This window comes from Anabrus simplex, chromosome 2 (genome assembly GCF_040414725.1).
Source record: "Anabrus simplex isolate iqAnaSimp1 chromosome 2, ASM4041472v1, whole genome shotgun sequence".
In the NCBI taxonomy this organism is placed as follows: Eukaryota; Metazoa; Arthropoda; class Insecta; order Orthoptera; family Tettigoniidae; genus Anabrus; species Anabrus simplex.
In genome coordinates this window covers 220,912,650-220,936,271 of record NC_090266.1, presented here as the reverse complement: position 1 = coordinate 220,936,271, position 23,622 = coordinate 220,912,650, and the positions used below count along the sequence as shown (strand labels likewise).

The 23,622-nt window shown below is 37.7% G+C and overlaps 1 protein-coding gene across 1 annotated transcript in view; it reads right to left on the bottom strand.

The window, feature by feature from the left end:
* Window positions 1-23,622, bottom strand: part of LOC136864016 (RING finger protein 44) — a 344,632-nt gene that overhangs the window by 94,209 nt on the left and 226,801 nt on the right. Inside the window, exons 9-10 of the mRNA XM_067140516.2 lie at window positions 21,261-21,485; window positions 6,117-6,256 (exon numbers count right to left, since the gene is read on the bottom strand). Coding sequence (XP_066996617.2) covers window positions 6,117-6,256; window positions 21,261-21,485 — 365 coding nt within the window. The remainder of the gene's footprint in view (window positions 1-6,116; window positions 6,257-21,260; window positions 21,486-23,622) is intronic.

Below are 23,622 nucleotides of genomic sequence, written 5' to 3'. Positions count from 1 at the left end.
GTTTTCCGCAACATCCAGTAAAGGGCCTTTGTTTATGTTCTTGAGAATTTCTAGGTCTTGTTCTATGGTAGTAAAATTATGCTTCCAGTCATGTATGTATTGGCCTATTGCAAAAAACCTATTATACTTAATGGCATTGACGTGTTCTAGGTATCTAACTTTGAAACTTCTTCCGGTCTGTCCGATGTATGAGGAAAAACAGTTATTGCATTTGAAACGATAAACACCTGACTTTGCGTGAATGTTGGATTTGTTTATTGACTTGGAATTGTGTACTGTTTCTATATTTCTATTGTTGGTTCTGTACGAAATTTTAATATTATGTTTCTTGAAGATGTTAGTTACGCTGTGTACATTTTCACTGAAAGTGATGGTGGCGTATAGGGCGGGGTTAGGTCTTTCTTTGGTTAATGTTGACTTTAGTCTGTGTTTACATTTGTTGATAATGCGTTCTATGAATGAGGAATTATATCCGTTATATTTGGCGATGGCACGTATGGTATTCAATTCTTTCTTTAGATTTTCCTTAGATAACGGTATTTTTAATGCTCGGTCTACCATACTGTAGTAAGTGGCGCACTTATGTATGTTTGGGTGTGTGGAGTCTCTTCTGATAGTTGTCGCTGTTTGTGTTGGTTTTCTGTAGATATTATATTCTAGTGAGGAAGGCAGTCTCTTAATTGTAAGGTCTAAAAAATTTATTGAGTTATTGGACTCCAATGTAAATTTTATATTAGAATCTATATTGTTTAAATTGTTGAGGGTGGTAGCTGCATTTACTGTTCTGTCATCTAGAATAACCAAGAGTGTCATCGACATATCTGGACCAGAAAAGTATGTTTGAGAAGATATTGTTATTAATTGCCGTGTCTTCTAGGGAATCTATGTATATCTCCGCCAAAATTCCTGAGGCCGGCGACCCCATAGCCAGTCCATCTTGTTGGTATATACATTTGTCAAATGTGAAATAGTTGTTATGAATCACTAATTTTAGGACCTGCATGAAATCCTGGATCTCGAGTTTACTTAGCCCATCATATTTTACTCATTATTCATCTAGCTCTTAGTGTAAAAACAGTCTATCATTTGTACTTTGCAATGCATGTATCATGTATACAATTTTATTTTATGTACCCTGCCCACTTTGTGATTTCTAGCTGATGACGCCATTAAGCGTCGAAACCGGTACTAGTAATAACAACATGTTGTGAACACCTTGTACAACACACTTTGTATTGAACAGGTTGAACCTTCTTTAATTCTAATTGTGAATATCAGTTCAATACGGGAAAATGAAGTTTTTAACTTATAATGACATTGTTGTTTCTCAGTTAAGTTTTCTTGTGTAGGTCGATCTTTAAGTTTCTCTTAAACCCGTATATGAATGCCTTTGGGAAACTTTGTTTTAGGCACTATTCTTCTTTTGAAAATAATGTACGGTAGCAACTTTCTTCTGTCTGCAGTCATTGCTAGCATGACATTGCAATGCTGTTTTTCACACTTCGTTGTATGTACAAGCACGCTAGATTCTCGCTTGTTGTTGGTGGTATCGCACTGCATGTCGAAGTTTATCGGGGTTTGATCTGCATTGCCAAGTTGAGATAAGAGATAACTGTTTTTCTTCTGCATTGCTAATCACATGGCTATGAAAATCTACGATTTTATCACCGAAATCACTTGGCATTCTCTGGCAGAGAGATGTCCGACTTCGCAGACACAATACCTTTCATGCCGTGCATCTACAGATCTCCAACCGCGGCTCATTTTTAGATCCGAACAGCTGATTCCTCCTTTAATCGCTAGTTTGCGCAGTTCGAAATGTAGCATCTCGTGCGAGATACTGAAGCTATCATTTCGCAACTCTAACGTAATGAAGCAACTAGGTTTCCAGCTCGGGAAACTTACCAGTTTTTGGCGCCCTCTGAATGTCTTAAGTATTCAGTTGGTGGTTTCTAACGCAGTTTTCTGTTTACGCCAGTAGCGAACATTAAACTCAGTCGCTCTGAATTCTCAACCGGCAGCTCTGTTACTATGTTCTTCAGAATACTTTATCACTTTGAAGTTAAATGCTAGTATGGGACAGTTTCTGCAGACATTTGGAAGACGAAGAATCATCCCCAGGAAATGAAAACTAATCTCGTAATTCCTGGTGGACTCTCACATTGTCTACAGCCCTTAGACATTTCAGTCAACAAGCCCTTCAAGGACAACATGCCAATTGTACGCTGAATAGATGGCAGGAGGGGAGTATGATCTGACGCCAGCTGGCAAAATAAAGAGGATGTCAGTTGAACTCGTGTGGTTGGCTTATGCGGGAATGGTTATGGTTTATCCCTTTCAGACCTGAAAGAAAACTGGAGGCATGAATTTTTGTTTGTATGTCAAAAACTGACTAAAATGCTCCTCAATACACATATTGATAGTTTATTTTACAAAATAAAAACTAACATCCGAAAAAAAGGACCCACACAATTGTGCGTATCAAAATTCAAAACCTCGTATCACATACGATGATATATCTTCAAAATTTACGTTCACTAACCAATGTACACACTTCATTGAATATATTCCGGTATTCAGTAAAGCTTCTAGATTAATATGAACGCAATAAATAAATACTTACTTTTGGCACTACTGCTTCTCGCCATCTCGCCGATCAACTGTGCTTTTTAAACTCTTCTTCCTTCGCCCTGGCGGTCAAGCGCATACTAAAAATAATTGAAATAGACGCCACGTGTCCCGCACAATCACTGCAGTCCGGTCTAGCGCCGAAAAAACATCAAATACGGTCAGGGATAAACAAAATACGAACCCGCACAATTGTGCGTACTCGGTCTGAAAGGGCTATAAATCTCATTTGGTCCCGTATTGGCTCAACACTACTACGGTTAAGTTATAATGAGATTCCCACCTTCCAATACTTATCAATTTCTATATAATGGTTTTATTAATTACATGATATAATCCATGATATAATTTGTCTTGTCATTTTGCCAAAACTTTTAGCTGACTTTATCATCATAACTATCACATGTATTTTAATTGTCTTGCCATTTTGTTAAATCTTTTAGCTGAAGATGTTCCATAATCAGAACGAAACATGTCCTAGAGTTTCAACTGGATTATATCATGTAATTAATAAAACTACTATATAGAAATTGACAAGTATTGGAAGGTGGGAATCTCCTTATTAACTTAACCTTAGTAATGGTTATGGTGTCGACAGACGTTATTGTGAAGAGTTTCTTGAAGACGGGCATCGCAAATGCACTGGACTGAAGTCAGGATGATGCAGTATGGGTCTGGTGACCAGAATGATGCACGTGAGAATGGCTCATAAACTGAAGGCAGTTACAATGAATAGGGTAAGTACGCTCGTCTTGTTTCAATAGCCCAATGCCAATTTTACATTTTTTCAGGAATACGATTTTTTGCACACACATCACCGCATATATCATGCACAGAAAATGTTCACTCAGTCTTTGTCAAAAAAAAAAAAGTGCGAGCTAGATGCGAGCAAATACGGTATTCAGCTGGGTTTTTTGCAAATAGCATAAGTCTGTTAATCTGATAATAGTGCAAAGGAACAAATTTGTTAGGCTGTACCCAAGCATGCATGCATTAATTATTTAACTTAATTATGTTTATATTTATTTATTTATTTATTTATTTTCAAAGAACAATCTGAACCAAAGCTAGTTATGATACAATACAGGTCTCTTGCTTAGATAGCAGGGACAGTTTAACACAAGAGTAATCCTCAGCACAAACAGTACAAAGCTATAACTACAGTAGTGTGTGTAGAGTACATACAGGGGGGACTGAAACAACGTGAACCGAATATACGAGCGTTAGAGCGTTTGTCGTACTGATATATAATTTGAAAAAAATTGCAGATTTAGCAAAATCACCTCGCAAAGCCCACCTGATGTTGCCTGCAAGGCAATCTGATTGGCTAACTTCAGCAGCTAAGAAAATGACAACGGCGCAAGATATCCAATTATTTACCTGCATGACCAACACTAACGCTCTTTATCTGGTTCACATTATTTCCACCACCCTTTATATCCTTGTTTTATTGCCGGCATTGTGTAAATAATGTGTGATGGTGCAATTTATATTAATACAGGCAAAGATTTCTAGAAAAGGTGTGCTTTCTATTGAAAGCTCGATTTACGGTGAACCACCCCCCTCACATTTAAGGTTTAAAAAAAACAGGTCCCTGTTAAAAACAATGAATAGGGGTTCTACTGTAACTTTTATACAATGCATGTGATGATGGCATCCAATGCCTTACTGTAAAAAGAAAGAACCAATGTACCCAGCAACAAAATATGATCTCAGTACAACATACCCTGGTAATGCAAAAGCACCCCTATATCTCAAGGTACTAAAATCACCATGCAGCACGGCTAATAAATAGTGTAGCTCTCTACTTTAGAGTGGTAGCACATCATGAGAGATGGTGGTGTATTTGTCTCCGCAAGTTTTACATATACATTGTAAAAAGTCTATTACTGAAGGTTTGAGAAAACTGTGGTGCAAAGAACCCCAAAAACGCTCTTTCTTTTGCAACATGTCATGACATATGGGCAATAAGTGACTCCAAAGTTATATATATATATTTTTTTTTTTAACTTCCGAGAGGCTTGTCAGAATGACAGAATTCTAAGATCACCAATGCTGAACGTCAACATACTTATTGAGTGTGCCTCAAAGTTACTCCACCAGAACACTGTGAGGAGAGTTCCACTCTACTGGAGCTAGAGCCAAACACATCTGCTGCCCCAGTGGTGGAAAAATTTAAAACCCATATGCCTACTGACTAGATACATTACTTCAATGATATGCAATTCATGACAAAACTTGCAGCCATGACCCCGAAACTGGAACTTTCATAATGAAATCATCTTATACACCATAAATGCATGCGATAGCAATCTTTTATTTCATCCACTAGATAGTACACTGACAGAGCATACAGAGGCCATTCCTGGGAGGAGCGAAGGCATGCACTGTCTGTAATTTGCAATATTTTGAGTGAAGTTTTTAAAATTACAATAATCCCATGCCATCAAATTTGAACACTGATGTTCATTCAATTTTGACTTTTACTGGGAAGCAATGAAGGAAGAAATGACTCAAACTTATGCAACATTATCACTAAATTCAAATCTATAAACAAAACTACAAACATATGAGGTTATAAATTCTTTTTTTTTGCAATGTCATGATTTTTATTAGTTTGTTTTCTTTTATTGCAACATTATTGAAACTACTGAACTGAACAATGCAATCGATTACCCAAGTCCATATGAAAATGAAAATCCACAACCTGTTTCCAGTCATTCAACCGGGTCAGGAATGGAACGAATGAAGCCCCAATCTAGAGGCAAGGATAGGAATTGTGCCGGCTGCCGAAGCCTGTAGCACCACTCTGGGGCAATGATTAATGAATCACAGATGAAATGAAATGATACTGGAGAGTGGTGCTGGAAAGAATTATGACAGGAAAAAAAATGCGCCTGGAGAAAAACCTGTCCCACCTCTGCTTTGTCCAGCACAAATCTCACATGGAGTGACCGGGATTTGAACCACGGAATCCAGCGGAGAGAGGCCGGCGTGCTGCCGCCTGAGCCACGGAGGCTCTCGCAAGTCCATGTATATGTATGCCTAATGAAATAGCAAAACAGGTTATAGCTAAAAAATGCTATTACTTCAAAGAATTAATGCCATAAAACTATATTTTAATATAACTCTTGCTATAAACAGAAAAAATTTAACCCAGTCTAGAAAGCCAAGAATAATGGCCAAAAGTATTTGTCGAACTTAACCACACGACACCTCTTAATCAGTAGGCCTTTGGGTTAAGCAGCAGTCGCTTGGTAGGCCTAAGCCCTTCAGGGCTGCTGTGCCATGGAGCAAAATAGGAAAAGAAAAAAATTAATGCAATAATTTCACACCTCCAATCTGAACCTTACTTAGGAATTTAATAGTAACTTAACCACTGTTCGTTTGAACGTAACGTACAGAGGCAAGGAATTCAGAATGCGTGTCCACATGAATTATGAACAAGAAAATTATCCTATTGTGCTGTTCTTTACATTAATACTTACAGAAAATGTAATAAAAATCCTGGATATGCAGCTGGGGCAGGAAGAGGGTTTCCCCGCCAACGGCGAGTGCTCAGTCTCCAGCTGGGTGTACTTGGACGCCTACTTCTCGATGGTAGGAGTTCCAACTGTGTACTCCGTGGCTAAAAGTAAAAGGAAAGCATAATCATGCAACTGAAATGTATTATGGAAGAAATATTAAAGACAAACTGAAACAAAGTGAACCTTGTTGGCTGCATGCTTGAAAACAAGCTGGGACAAATTGAACATGTTTGTAGTAAAGAAAAAAACAAAAGACTTTTTATATACAGTAGAAGTCCGTTATAGCGAGAATTCACAACAGCGAAAAATTTACTCGCTGTAACGGATTGTCGTTATATACGATTTTTTGTAAAAAGTCGGCGAACCCTCATACACATTAAAATCAGTATGAAACGACAGTCAGCTTGCACAAAACTTGTATTTTCGCGGATAATATCCCCTCTTCGGCTTACTTGTTTGTTTTTTTCGAAATCTAATATTATGTGAAAGTATGTTCAATTTCATTCTGAAAAATTATAGTACCGTATTTCTCCGAATCCAAGACGCCCCCAACTTTTCCTTCAAAAAATTTATATCAGTCTTAAAAAGTGCTTTGTAAAATCATATGAATGCCTTTCTTATACAGTACACATTTCAGACTATTTTTAGACGCCAAACATTGGCTTTATTTATGGCATATTACTTTTCGGCTGCACAATTATTCTCTATTTCAGCGGGTTTAATAACCATTAACTTATAATATTGGCATCATAATATCGAAGAGAACCCTTGAAAATTTGCTGGCAATACCTGTTTCACGCGTCTCTACAATACGATTCATCAGGAAAATTTTCTTACTTGCTATAAAACTGTTACATTCACTCAGCGTCAAATATAACTGGCTACACGCACGTCTCGCTTGCCAGCTTCGGCCAACTTCGGCGGCTAGCGATGTATAGCCTAATCGCAGACGTTGAAGGTCAACGAACAAGTTTATTGCGCCGCAGTATGGCAATTCCGCCCTTGCGTTTTTTGTGCACATACTTAACAATTTCATCTGCGACTTCTTTAAAGTGTCCATGTTGTGGACCACAAATGAATTTTTTTGTGCAATACGCATTTTTAATCTCTCCTTGTCTTCACGCTAACGCCAAATATTGGCTTTAGTTAGGCCTATGCCGTATTTTCTTTCGGCTGCACGATTATTCTACATTTATAAGTGTTTAATAACCATTAACTTAAAATTATCATAATATCGATGAGCACCCGTTGAAAATTTGCCGGCAATACGGGTTCCGTGTATCTTTACAGTACGACAATCCATCACGAAAATATTCCTGCTATCTATAAAACTTGATTTTACTAAGCGTCAGGTACAGTGAACACGTTATAACTCTGCTACTGAGTAGCCATGGCCTTTCTAAGAATTCGAAGGCTCACGTTTTTTATGCCATTCTGCAGATTTGAGAAACGATTGAGTAGAGCCGACTATTTCCGAGATCCAGCGACGTTACACATAGGCACTGAACAACCAATTGGCGCGGGCTAGTGATGTATAATAAAGAGATGGTCGTTTATTGTCAAAGAGTTTTGTGTGCACGCGCGGGGGGGGGGGGGGGGTGGCACCATGGTTACTACGGCAGTTGCCAAGGCCGCGAATGCAAGACGACCCTTCATATTTCACATGATATTCAGAGGAAAAAAATTGTCTTGGAATCGGAGAAATACGGTATCACTCCAGAGGCTTCTGTGGCAAACATTTCCGTTTTCTTCTTCAAACGGTATCACCTAACTTAACCGCACCTATGTGTATTGTGAAAACATTTCAAATGCATGTAGAGAAATGATAACCTCCTCGCTAAAATTTACATGGGAATAGCCATTTTGAAATTTAACTAGACGGGAGAAAATATAAACTATCCTCTGAAATCAGTGATGTACTCTGCAACATCTAGAGGTGTATCACATTCTTACTTAATTTCAGCATATAACATTAAAATTAAGAAACTGTTTACTTCAGCCTTTATTTTTAACGAGTTAACTGCTATCGGCCACGTTATTTACGCATTTATTACGAAAACATGTTATCCTCTTTCATTTCGATTTCCTTTAAAAAAACAGCAGTCGACGGGTATTACTAGACTAATTAACTCCAACATCGCCTTCGAATGTCGACGAGAGAGCTCGCAAATGCATATAGCAAGAAAACTATACCGTACCGAAGATGATAGATCGCATTTTGTGGCAAACATTTCAGTTTTCTCATTCAAACAGCATGACCAAACCTAACTTAACCGTACTATATCGTGAATGCTTACGTACGGTATCTCTAGCGCCAGTAGAAAATACTCTTCTTGCTATAAATTTACATGATAATAGCCTTTCTGAAATTAAACAGACGTGAGAAAATAGAAACTAACCTCTGAAATCAATTATGCACACTGCCATATCTTGAGGTGTATTTCATCCTTAATTAATCGCAGTATTTAGCATTAAAATTAAGCAAACATTTCCTCGGCCTTTATTTTTAACAAGTATAATAATTTCGTGTGGCTATTTCTAGCCGAGTGCAGCCCTTGTAAGGCAGACCTTCCGATGAGGGTGGGCGGCATCTGCCATGGGTACGTAACTACGTGTTATTGTGGTGGAGGATAGTGTTATGTGTGGTGTGTGACTTGCAGGGATGTTGGGGACAGCACAAACACCCAGCCCCCGGGCCACTGGAATTAACCAATGAAGGTTAAAATCCCCGACCCGGCCGGGAATCGAACCCGGGACCCTCTGAACAGAAGGCCAGTATGCTGACCATTCAGCCAACGAGTCGGATTTTTAACAAGTTAACAGCTCTTATCGGACACGTTATTTACGCATTTATTACGCAAAAAAGTCCTCTTTCATTTTGAATTTTCTTTACAGAATAGCAGTTGACGAGTTTTACTAATCGACGCCGACCTCGCCTTCGAATGTCGACGAGAGAACTCGCTAGTGGACACAGTGAGGAAACTATACCGAAGGAGATCGATCGCATGCAACATATTCACTGGGGTGCATAAATATCGGTAACGGAAAGAAATCTCTCGTAATAACAGATGCGTCAGTGATACTGCTCTCGCTGTATCCGAAGGATAATACACAGTCTAATATAGGAATTTTGAAGAGACCGGCAAACATTGTCGTTATAACGGGGTTCTCGTTATATGCCGTACTCGCTATATCGGACTTCCACTGTACGCAAAAAAGAAAAGGTAGCTACACTGCATTTCGTAAGGGAAATATGAAAACACTAAACAAAGGGATTAAATTCTTGTTTTTCCAATGCCTGTTTGTTCAAGATGGAATTCCTGGTTTAAGGCTGCAATGTATATGGGCATATACAGTATGTGGAAGATCTGCTAGCATATTTTGAAACACTGGAAGATTAAAATTCTGAGGTCAAATGTTTTCAACAAACTTTAACTTTGATAATAGAAGCCATAAAATTACAATCAGTGTGTTTCTGTTGTTGGTGCCTTTCTTATGGACTTGCTCAGTATCTTGGAAGGATCTATGTACCCAACAATTAATGTATTCATTGGGAAGCTATATGACCTTGAGGTAAAGGCAAAGGTGGAATTTTCAGTTAGAAGATCCTCCAGAATTCAGAATAGACCTAAAAGTTGTGTTCACCATCTATTGTCTTTTTACATTTAGAAATACTGCCTTCCAATGAAAATAGCCAGCATAACTCAAATACATCCATAAATTTGTTAAAGAATAGTGTAGAATATTTACATGTATAATTTATAGCTGTTTATAACCTAGAAGCCATGTGTTCACTGCACAATATAACCTAGAAGCCATGTGTTAACTGCACAAAATTTGAGGTTATCGCATATTTGACCCCCCCCCCCTACTTTTTTGGCTGTAAAAGAGGAAAAAAAAGCGGGGGGGGGTCTAATACATGAGTAAATATGGTAATAGTTAAGTAGAAGCTTACGTGTGTTGCCCAGTCAGCTCTAGGAAAAGTAAAGACCTTAAGGACAATGATCTGGCCAGGAAGACTATTGAAGCCATCGGATCATGGTTTGATCCTCTACATGCACCTAAAAACCTATCTTCTACAGAACTGCTCCATTTTAAGAATGCTCCATTTCTTAAGGGATGGAATCTCAAAAGTTTTTAGAGGCTCAGAACATTTACCCGACTGCTATCAAGAACCAACTTTGTTGTCAAGAAGATTATGTTTAATGTTTCAGAGATAACACATGGGATTAAGGCTCGCACACGAAGACTATGCAACTACTGTATTAAAATGTGTATGGTACCCACTCTCAAATGTGGGTTCTGAAATGTTTTCAAAATATAGTCTCATAAAGAGGATAGGACACGATTAACAACAGCAAATTATGAGATACTGACCATGATCTACTTTCAACGATTTCACTGTAGTATTGGGATAAAACTGAAAAATAAAATATGACTTCCTTTGAAGTGCTTTCTCATCTTCTATAGGCACGTTTGACAATTTACCTGCTATTTTTTTCTTTACTTTGTTTTATTAATTTTATATGGTTTTAAACAAATTTACTGTACAAACAAAACTTTCATTTATCGCCTCAGTAGCTCTAGATGCTCAATTGAACGTCTCTTCAGAAATTCTGTAAGGAAGTGGGGATGCCTCAAGATGGAATTACAACCAAGTCACGTTGACACTTAAATGCATTTGTCTATCGTACAATATCATAATCAACAAAGAAGGAATAGCAGGAATCACAACAATGGCTACATTAATAATGAACCTCACAGGAATAAACCTGCAAAACACTTCAGTCGTGGAGAACATGTAAAATACGGGATCAACGTAAATTGCATTTCCTGGCCTCTTGTGCACTTTGAAGTTATAACATTTGTCAGTTACAATCGAGTTATTTTTCAGAAAAGAAGAAAAACCATTTGTTACAGAAAGAACTATAAAAATTGGAATGATTGTTAAATAACTGTGTGTAAAATAATGTGTTTGAAAACATACTTGCTTGGAATTTCCAATTAAGTGGAGTCCTCATTCCACAGTTTTTTAGCTACATTCCTGTTATGATAATATTGTTTGTCTTCTGTATCCCATGAACTAAGTTTTTCCTTAATTAAAGAGATCAACTACACCCAATCAATCATACTTCAGTAAGTTTGGTAAATTTCCAAGTTCACTGAAAATATTTAAGAAAAAGCTAGGTAAACAATTACAAATGTAAATGTAAATATGAGGTAAACAACTGATAGGGAATCTGCCACCAGGGTGACAACCCTAAATGCAGATCATTTATGATTAAGTGAACAGAAATATGTAAAGCTAGACAAAGTCAGCCGATGAAAAACTGAACTGAATTTGCCAAATGTTGGTTGTATTTGGCTGAATGTAGTCAGCTATACCAAGACCCAGCACAAGCCTTCCTTCAGCTTTGAAAAGATTGAGTGTGTTTGGACGATTTATCTTGTTGGCCTAATTGGCCGATATTGGTCCAGTGCGACCAGCCAACGGAGGTCATTATGAGGTCTTTTCCATACTCCCAGCTTTCTTCCCTAGTTGTTGGTGAACGATAAATTTGACCTTCCATTGTAATATCCAAATATTTTTTCTCCTTTGCCCTGATTTGTTTATCCTGAATAGTTTTCCAGCACCCTTGCTGTAGAGCCAATTGGATTTGTTGCTTTCAACTCTACAGAATCAATTCCAGCTTCTTTGCCTGACAGTTTTCATTATTGTTCATTCAGTATACGCTATTGATAATCCTTCAACCTTACTGGTTTATTCTGTTGACCGTTCTAGCTCTTCACCATTATCCTTCCTGCTGCTCCTGACATTGAGTAGTTTTTCAGAATACTCTTCCCATCTTTGAGGAATGTTTTGTCTCTTTACTATTAACCTCACCTTTTTCATCCCATAAGTCACGTTTATTTTTTTACCATCCATATCAATAGCCATCAGTCTGTGAAGACTGATCTGCATTTAGCAGTTGCCCAGGTGGCAGATTACCTATCTGTTGTTTACTTAGACTTTTCTTAAATTATTTCAAGAAATTGGGAATTTATCAAAGATTTCACTTGTAAATGCACTAATCCTGACATACGCTACAGGAACAGGACATTTACAGAACAGAAAAGCAAGATCCAAGCTTCAGAAATGATGTTTCTCAGAAAAAGGATGGGTAAAACCAAGAGAGAACTCTGGACGAAGATATCAAGACTGTTATCAGAGTACAAAGAATTCGAAATAAGATTTATGTAATGGAATTGAGATGGTTTGGACACTTAATGAGGTTGCCAGAAGCGCAACTACCTAAGCAAAACTTCAGTTAGAAAATAGAAGGAAAGAGACTTAGAGGCATGGCCCAGAAAGGGATCGAAAACCTCTACTGCAGACCATTGTAGAGATACAGACAGTCTTCAGAGAAGAATGGTGGAGAGACAGGCAGACATGGAGAGCCCTGATACATCATCCAACATAGCAGAAACCTGGAAATGGGATGTGAATGAAAACATGAATTATTATAAATAATTGTTTAAGTTATCCCCCCCCCCAAATAGATACAGTAGAAGTCCGTTATAGCAAGAATTCATAACAGCGAAAAATTTACTCACTATAACGGATTGTCGTTATATCCGATTTTTTGTATAGAAGTCGGAAAACCCTTCATGCACTTTAAAATCGGTATGAAACGGCAATCAGTTTGTTCAAAACTTGCGTTTCCGTAGATGATATCCACACTACGGCTTATTTGTTTGTTATTTTTTGTAATCCGATACTACGTGAAAGTGTGCGTTTAATTTCATTCTGAAAAAAAAAAAAAAAAAAAAAAAAAAATATATAGTACCGTATATCTCCGAATCCAAGGTGAACCCCACTTTTTCCTTCAAAAAATTTAAATCAGGCTTAAAAAGAAGTTTGTAAAATCATATGAATGCTTTGTCTTACAGTAGGCCTACACATTTTTAGACTATTTTTTGGCGCCGAACATTGACTTTCGTCACGCCGTATTTCTTTATTTTTGGCAGCTGCACAATTATTTATTTCCGCGGGTGTAAGGACCATTAACTCAACATTGGCATCATAATACCGAAGAGAACTCGTTGAAAATTTTCCTTTACAATGGCGAAAAATGAAAGTATCCTCCTATTCAATACATCATATATTCCGTCATTAGACGGAGTAAACAAGTTCAGACATGTTTCGGCTCGTTTGAGCCATCTTCAGTGAAAAAAATTAGGGGGGTTGGAATAATTTACATAATATGAGTTGAAAAAATGCTAAAAAACATAATGAAAGCGCAAATGAAAAAACAAACAAAAGAGAGCCTAGACGGAAACAAAATAGCACAAATATACAATATTTACATCAATATGCAGCGCAAAAAACAACTTATTGCGACAAAATTCAGTGAAACAGGTGTTAATTTGAAATAATAATTGATACTAAAAACTGCGTTAACCTAAGAAACAAGGGAATGAGAAAACAAATGATGCAGATGGAAATGAATAATAGTAGCACATGGTGAGGTTGTGGACCTCATAGTTTACAAATTATTAGTTTATAAAAACGACAAAACAGTTTTGAAATCGCTGTACAAAATCCTAGTGGAAACCCATCACATAAAATTGGTCAGGAGGAGAGCGGGAGCAAACATTTTTGAGAGAAACCAAGCCTGAATTAACCTGCAGGCGAAAAGCCTGTGATAAGGAGAAAAAACACCTTAAATTTAAGGCTTCAGAAATAGCAGCATTCTTAATATCTTCTCAATCTAGCGGTCCGTTTCTTCATTATTGTTTCATAATGTTGGCTGGTGTTTTGCCTTATTATAGAGGGGTCGGAAGGGCCGCATATAAAAATATGAGAAGCTGTGTTAGGTAGAAGACAGATGCATAGTAAATTGTAGTAATCTAGTGGAAACCGTCAATGAAGTTCTAATCTGTAATGGAAAAAATGAGGTTGTATGAGAAACATGGGTTGATATCTTGTAATGAAAATTTTCCGGCAATACCTATTCCGTGCATCTCTACAATACAACGATCCATCAGGAAATTATTCTTGCTGTCTATAAAACTGTTACTTTTAAGCAGCGTCAGATATAACCGGCTGCCGCTACACGCACGTCTCGCTTGTCGGGTTCAGCCAAATTCAGCGGCTAGCGATGTACTGGCCTAATCGCGAACGTTGAAAGTCAACGAACAAGTTTATTGCGCCACGGTATGGCCATTCCGCCCTTGCGTTTTTCGTGCACATACCTCACAATTTCGTCTTCAACTTTTTAGAGCGTCCTTGTTGCGGGCCACTGAATGCATTTTTTGTACAGTGCGCATTTTTTTAGCTCTCTGTCTTCACGCTAACGCAAAATATTGGCTTCAGTTAGGCCTATGCCGTATTTTCTTGCGGCTGCACAATTATTCTACATTTCCGTGTGTTTAATAAACATTAACTTATAATTGGCATCCTAATATCGACTAGAATCCGTTGAAAATTTGCCGGCAATACCTTTTCCACATATTTTTACAGTACGACTATCCATCACGAAAATATTCCTGCTGTCTATAAACCTTAATTTTATAAAGCGTCAAGTACAATAGACGCGTATGACTGCTACTGAGTAGCCATGGCTTTTCTAAGAATTCGAAGGGTCTCGTGCTTTGATGTAGAGGTGTACAAACTCCGCATTTAACTTGCCCATGCTTGCCTGCTCTCCAGGCAAGCAAGCTAGCCGCACGTAAACAACAGTACAGGCAGGCTGATGCACTCCTGACCAGGTCAAGCTCAGCCCAACTTGGGCAGGCTACAGGTTAGCTTGCTTGCTTGCTTTCTTGTTCCTGCTGTGTTAATTGATGTTTGCTCGTCCATTGTGCTGATATGAGACTCGCGTGAATGCAGGCAGGAAAGGGGTTGTTACATGCCGGAATTTATATAGGATTCGTCAACACAAATATTTTTTATATGGTTATTTAGTATTATGTTAATCATTACAAAGTTGTGTTTAAATGTATTTCGTAATTCAGAGGTCTTATGTAACTAATTAACAAATAATATTTCTCTCTGTCAAACAAAGTTACTTAATAAAAAGTAGGTTCTCTGAACAAAATATTTGAATATTTAAATAAACATAATGACTGTTGATGGAACTATGACCATAGATATAATGCATTATTTATTATTCGAGAAAATTAGAAACAAGGATATACATAATGTAGGTACAGGTCGTAAATATATTTAGAAAAATAATTTTATAGGTAACGTTTTTGAAATACATTTAATAATTTAGGAACCCCTTCCCCACAAAACCAAAAGAAATAACTATAAAATTAATCAGTTTAGAAGTGTAATTTTAGCACTTGCTCTCTTAGTTTGTGGTCGCCTCATACTGTGCATAATGCATACCAATATTTAATGCATGGACACATTATCGCTTGTGTGTATTACTAGGAGGTCATTACGTCTTTGTGCATGCAGACGGGAACGTTTTTCGCTGATTAAATTTCCCGAACAGCTGAAGACTCTCTCGCTGGAGAGACTCGTAGCGGGTATGTTAAGCACCTTTTTCGCTACACAGGCGAATTATTCTTCCACCACCGCAGTATATTTTCGTCACTAATAAACCTTTCTTGCAAGTGCCTACTGACCTCATCATGTATCATTGGCGAATTTTCTGCCCAATCGTCAAATTTTGTTTTCTTACGTTGCACTGAATTTTCTTCATTTGAAGAAGATGGGAGTTATTGTCTATTTTGATTGGGTAGCTGCTCTGAAAATATATCTGCCCAAGTTCTGATATTTCATGCTAATAACAGAATATTAAGAATATCTAATCTGCATAGGTATAATAATAATAATAATAATAATAATAATAATAATAATAATAATAATAATAATAATAATAATAATAATAATAATAATAACAATAATAATAATGAAGAAATAACCAGAGAACCTTACCTTCAGCGCACATTTGTCGAGCTGCCTCGAAAACAGACATTTGTTCTCCTGCATTTAGTTTCTTTAATGTGCGATATTTAGGCACCAAAAGTGTTGCAATTTTGTGTAACATAGTGACTTCCATTTTTTGCTCCAGGAAGACACCAGCGGTTTGTTTCAAAAGCTTCAAGTAATGAAAATTCATTTAGTATGAAAACATTTTTACATTTAAATATCAGGAGACTCACATTAAAATTTAAAGGAAGTGAAATATTAGCTATTCATCGTCATCCTGTGGAGTACAATGGGTTCTTAAGGCATAAAACCACGGAAGGACCAGATGTAAAGTCGGGTCCTCATCACCCTCAAGATCAATTGTGGCTTCCTTAAATGGCCTAAGAAATGTTAAAGCAGGCCAGTAATATCCTGATCATAACCGAGCATTTTATCAGAGGCACCCTCCTTCTCTAAAATAGTTCTCACAGCATCTATCTGGGAGTGAACTGATTGCAGCATGTCAAAATAACTGTTCCACCGAGTGGAAACATATGGTTTCAAAGATGATTGTAACCTCATACATAGGCTTCTTCTTTTAAAGTACGAAACCGGAGATTTCACTGAATTAATAACAGCTAACACATTAGGAACACTTTCTTTCAAAAAGGGTTCGCACAGAACATGCTTCAAGACCGTATTAATACCGAAATATGAGCCATGTATGGAAGACGCTTGTATATGCGGAGGGCCTTAACAATATTGCTTACCTGGCCTGTTACAAATGTAATTTTGCAAATATCTTCATGAGAAACGCCATGTCCTTTCAAACGACCTTCCAATTCACTGAGAATAGTTTCACCAGTTTCTAGAGTCAGGGAAGGCCGAACACATTAATACATACTTATTGAGAGATAAATCTGTATTTATATAGTGCATTGTGACAAACATATAGTGCACCCCCTTGTACTTATCTGTCCACAGGTCAGTGGTACTCGCACAGATACCACATTTAATAGCACGTAGTATATCAGGAAGCGTTTTACTGCGCACTTTGTCCGCGAAAGTTTGTACCTTGCTAGCAACTGTGACTCGAGAGAGTATAACATTTTTAATATCCACCGATACCGTGGTTCAAATCCCGGTCACTCCATGCGAGATTTGTGCTGGACAAAGCGGAGGCGGGACAGGATTTTCTCCGGGTACTCCGGTTTTCCCTGTCATCTTTCATTCCAGCAACATTCTCCATTATCATTTCATAGCATTTATCAGTCATTAATAAATCACCTTGGGAGTGGCGACCCCATTGTAATAACAGCCTATATATTCATTCATTCATTACATCCCTGACCCGGTCAATGACTGGAAAACAGGTTGTAGGTTTTCAATATCCACCGAGTCATACTTTTTGCCCATTTCTATCAGCGTTTGCCCTAAATTTAAAAATCCTTTACCCTCAATAGTTGTAAACGGTCTCTAGTCCTTGGCGCACATTTCCACGCACTTATCAGTCACCAAGTCCTTGTCCTCTTTCAAAATATTTTTAGACTGTGGAAAATTTGGGTCGCAACATACTTGAGGTCCCTAAATGGGTACTGAGTAGCTTTTTGCAAAAATTGCATTGCGAGTAACCTACTGGCTTAGATACCTGTTCATAAACACTTGAAAATTTTTCCCATAATAGACTTGAGCCCCGCTTTACTACTGGAATAAATTCACCACTTTTTAATTTTTCTTCGACTTCCTTTACGATTGATTTGTTGATTTTTCTAACTACAACACAGTTGCACTGGACGCAAAACGTAGCTACACTAATATATAACAACACATTCATGTCGCATCGATAGCAAACTTCACGTTCACTCTTCTCAAGTCCGGCAGTCCGAACGGGTCCCAGGCAACCTGTCAGGCTTAGGGAAACCCAGGTTTTGGTTTGCTATAACTAGCGCGCTCAGTACGCGTGCACTCTTGCTTCGCTGACGCTCAAGCTAAGCTGCTTTGCTTGTTGCAGAGCAGCTTGGGGCAGGCAAGCCTGAAGTACAATTTGTACACCTTTACTTTGATGTCATTCTGCAGATTTGAGAAACACACAGGCTCTGTACAACCAGTTGTCGAGGCTAGCGATGTGTGGTAAAGAGGCGGTCGTTTATTGTCAACGAGTTCTGTGCGCATGTGAAAAGAAGCAGCGTGGTTACCGCGGTAGTTGCCAGTGGTATCCATTAACTTACTGTTAGGCCGCGAATCCAACAACCCTCGAGTTTTCGCATGAGATTCTGAGAAGAAAAAAAAATTCTTGGATTCGGAGAAATACGGTATCACTCCAGAGATTTCTGTGGCAAACACCTCAGCTTTCTTCTTCAAACAGCGTCACCTAACCTAACCGTATATATAGCCTATCGTGAAAACATATTTGAAACGCATGTAGAGAAATAACCTCCTCGCGAAAAATTTACATGTACATAGTCGTAACTAGACACGACAAGATATGAAATATCCTCTGAAATCAGTGATGTACTCTGACATATCTTGAGGTGTATCACATTCTTACTTAATTTCCTTATATAACATTAAAATGAAGATATCGTTTACTTCAGTCTTTATTTTTAACGAGTTAACAACTGCTATCGGCCACGTTATTTACGCATTTATTACGAAAAGGTGTTTTCCTCTTTCATTTCGAATTTTGTTTAGAGAACAGCAATCAATGTGTATTACTAATAAACTCCAACATCGCCTTTGAATGTCAACGAGAGAGCTGGCAAATGCACAAAGTGAGAAAACTGTACCGTACCGAAGATGATCGATAGAATTTTATTGCAAACGTTTCAGTTTTCTTATACAAACAGCGTCACGTATCCTAACTTAACCGTACTATACGTATGATGAAAACACACTTCAAGCGCCAGTAGAGAAATTATACCTTTCTCGCTATAAATTTTCATAATAGCCTTTCCGTAATTTAACCAGATGCGACAAAATATAAACTAACCTCTGAAATCAATTAAGCACTCTGCCATACCTCAAGGTGTATCCTATTCTTACTTAATTGCAGTATTGAGCCTCAAAATTAAGCGGTCGTTTAGTCAGCCTTAGTTTTAACGAGTTAACAACCATTATCGGACACGTTATTTACGCATTTATTATTAAAATATGTTCTCTTTCATTTCGAATTTTCTTTATGGAACAACCGTCGACGGATATTACTAATCGACTCCGACATCGCCTTCGAATGTCGACGAGAGAAATCGCTAGTGCACATAGCGAGGAAACGATGCCGAAGGTAATCGATCGCATGCAATATCATCGCTGGGGTGCATATATATCGGTAACGGAAAAAATCGTGCGCGCTTAATCGCTCGTAATAACGGATGCGCCAGTGATAGGGTTCTTGCTGTAACCGAAGGACGATACACAGTTTAATACAGGAATTTTGAAGGGACAGAAAAATGTAGTCGCTATAACGGAGTTCTCGTTATATGCCGTACTCGCTACAGTGGACTTCTACTGTATTATGAATGGTGCATTTGAACCAGTTTGTAATTAAAAGATATAACTTCAAAGTAAAAGCTACATCATAAAAGTCTGCAACATTATTTCTAATAAATTGTGTTTGGAAGTTTATGACCTAAAGAAGTACAAAATATGTGAGCAAATATGTGCTTAAAAAAGACAAAAAAGGTCAACATTAAACATGCCAAATGTGATTACCGATAATACAGCAGACATTTAATCATGCAAACTGACAGAGCTACAGTAGGTACGTTAATTTATACATGCATTCAGTTCAGCCCTGAGGTGGAGTTTTCAAGCTTTCCTCCTAAAAAAACGGAACTAGAAATCGTGTCTTGTATACATGCTACCTGTTTGTTTTGGGGGAAAAAGAAAGAAAATTACATTCTAGAGTATTAGGAAATCATGTGTTTGAAACTCAATGCAGATAAGGTGTACCTTGTTAAAAGCAATGCCTAAATTTGAACAAAAATGCTCGAAAATATAACCAAATATGACCTTATATCATTAAAACAAACAAAATATGACAAATGGCCAAAATATGCAATTATATATGCATTTATATTCAACATAAAATTGCTTTAAATGGAATCTGAGACACATCATTCACACTTATTTTTCAGATTTCGTGTGAGATGAGCTCAAGAAAGAAATATATTTCCTTAACATCCAAACTTTATTAATGAAGTTCAATCATTGCCATTATTATCTACTTTATCATAATTGTTTTCTTCTGTAGAGGTAACATGTCATCAGGGAAGACAACGTGATCTCTCGTGACAACAAAGGTCCACCGTCTGAAGGAGTATATAACCGAGTTCACTAACATTTCTCAGCTATTTTTTGCTATTGCACATGTCTTGACGAATAGTCCCTGGTGTTGTTTTGACCTACTCAAGCCAGCCCATGCTGTGAGGGAATGAATTCTGAACAGTATATATATATATATATATATATACACACACACATCAGCATTTGGATTTGTTGGAATGCTAATTATGTACTCCATAGACTCCTGACAGTTTATGAAATGACTGGTAGCATGTTTGAACAAATTGTGCATTAGCATTTTGCAACAAGTCAACAAAGTAGCACGAAGTACCTCCTCTGAATATACTGACAATCACTGTATGATTCAGGTATCACCGGGCGAGTTGGCCGTGCTCGTAGAGGCGCGCGGCTGTGAGCTTGCATCCGGGAGATAGTAGGTTCGAATCCCACTATCGGCAGCCCTGAAGATGGTTTTCCGTGGTTTCCCATTTTCACATCAGGCAAATGCTGGGGCTGTACCTTAATTACGGCCACGGCCGCTTCCTTCCAACTCCTAGGCCTTTCCTATCCCATCGTCGCCATAAGACCTATCTGTGTCGGTGCGACGTAAAGCCCCTAGCAAAAAAAAAAAAAAAAAAGATTCAGGTATCCTTGTAATTCCAAGGCTACTGGAAGATAGCATGGAGCTAAGCACAGGTGCACTGCAGGTTTCCATCAACATCACTAAGCTATTTTAAAGTGCCCTCAAACTACCAGTGTAAACAGTCATTATCTTAAAATATCATTCCAACAATACCAACAATTAATAAAGAAAAGCAGGCTAGAAATGTTGGGTATACTTCATCTACCATCAAAATATTCCTTTAAAATAGAACAATGAACGACATTTCTCTAGAAATTACTAAAAATGTAGGACAAACCTCTGAAATGAAGATTGGTGGCGGTGATGAAACTTGAGCAAGGGCTGCTGCAGAAGCATGAGGGTGAGGATGGGAATGAGAATGGGGATGTAACTGAGCTGTATGAAGGGATGGTGCATGAGGGTGATGGTGGTGGTGAGGATGATGAAGAAAGCTAGGACCAGTGGTGCGGTGATGATGCTGCTGATGCTCGGCAATTAAGTCCAAGTCCACGCCATCGGTCCTCTGAAACATATGCAACAAAAGGTGACATCAAGCAACATCGTTTCTGAAGGCTAGATTTTAAAGAATTTCAATCAATCAATCAAACCAATCAATGATCTACACTTAAGGCTGCCTCCCTTGTGGTGGATTCCCTATCAAATTTTTATCTAGTCTTTTCTTGAATAATTTCAAAGAAGTTGGAAATTTACAGAACATCTCCCTTGATAAATTATTCCAATTGCTAATTCCTCTTTTACAAACCATGTATTTGTCCCCAATTTGCCCCCTTGAATTCCAACTTCATCTTCAAATTATGATCTTCCCCGCTTTTAAAAAGTCCATTCAAGCTTATTATTCTGCGCCACCTCCACAACAGCTTAGAACATACTGCCTAGTCAAGCAGCTCATCTCCTTACCCCCAGCTTTTCCCAATCCAAAGTTTGCAACATTTTTGTAACACTACTCTTTTACAATAAATAAACTTGATATTTCCGCCTATTCAATACAATTTTAATGCTGTTATTCAATTACAACATATTAAATTTCACAGGACTAGTTTCGACGCGTACTTGCGTCATCTTCAGCTTTTTCGGAAAATAGGCAACCTTAAAATTCATGACATGTCTTAAAATGTTAGGCATGAAATCCAGTTAAATCTATAATTAAAACCTCAACTCATTAAAAACTATTATGACAAGTAAAAGACTTGCAAGTCAGTCGTATGATAAAAGTTCATTGGTTAAATAATATTCTTATGATCAAGCAGTTGTGGAGTCCTTAAATTTGTTGAGCGATAGATAAAATATTGTGTTCCATTTCACTACAACTTGTATACTGCTGAACCATCTCGAAAAACGTGAAGGTTGGTCATAGAAGATTTTATGCAGAAAATCTTCTATGTCTTAGGCCTATGAGGTGGAAACATTAAAGTAATTTCTTGTGATGTTTGTGAAACCAATGTTTCCTGGTTCAATGCGGAACATGTAAATATATTAAAACGCGGTTAACGATCCTGTGTTGAATGTGTTGTGGCTCTAATCAGCAAAATGATAAAGTGATTGTATGTACGACTCGCCTCAAAATGCCGTGAGACAATGCTATTTCTTGCCGCGCTCAATGAACAATGAAGGCTCTGAGCAGGTTTGCTTGATCGGACATAGCTAAAGAGGGGAAGTAGGGGTGGGTTGAGACGATTTATGTGGGCCGCGCGTGTGGAGAGAGTCTGGTGGGCGTGGACTGCCAAACGAATATCGGGAAAACTTATTGCGAATTATACGTAATATTAAATTCTTGTTTGGGATTTGAACATTTAAAAAAAATGTTATCAGGAAATCGAAGAGAACTTTTGGAGTTTCAGATATATCATTGAGATTGATGTTAGCGTTAAAATATTGGTCTATATGAATGTAACATAATTCAGTAGCATCCAGCAATGGTCCCTTGCTCAAAATCTCTAATATTTTAATGTCTTGTTCCAAGTTTGTAAAATTATGTCTTAGCTCATGGATATGTTGTCCCACAGTGGAGAATCTATTATATTTTACTGCATTAACGTGTTCAGCGTAACTTATCTTAAAGTTGCGCCCAGTTTGCCCTAGGTAGGTGCTGCCACAGTCATTGCATTGGAACCTATAAACACCTGACCTAAGATAAGGGTTAGATTTATTTACAGTAGCTGCATTGTGTAAAACTTTGGTACTTTTGTTATCTGTGCAAAAAGATATCTTTACATTATTCTTTTTGAATATATTAGTGACTCTGTGAATGTTGTTGTTAAATGTAAAAGTTGAATAGGAATTATGACTTTGTTTATCTTTGGTAAGCGTGGTTTGCGGACGATGTTTAATCTTATTGATTATACTTTCGATGAAAGAGGCCTTGTAGCCACTGGCATAGGATATATTGCGGATAGTATTCACCTCCTTGTTTAAATTAGCTTTAGTCATAGGGATTCTAAAAGCCCGGTCTACGAGGCTGAAATACGTAGCTCTTTTGTGAGCTTGTGGGTGTGTTGAATCTTGTCTTATAGTGACGCTAGTTTGTGTTGGTTTCGTGTAGATGTTGAAGGAAAAAGTAGGAGGCTGTCTCTTAATAGTTAAATCTAAAAAGTTAATTGATCCCTTCTTTTCAGATTCCAAGGTAAACTTGATGTGCGGAT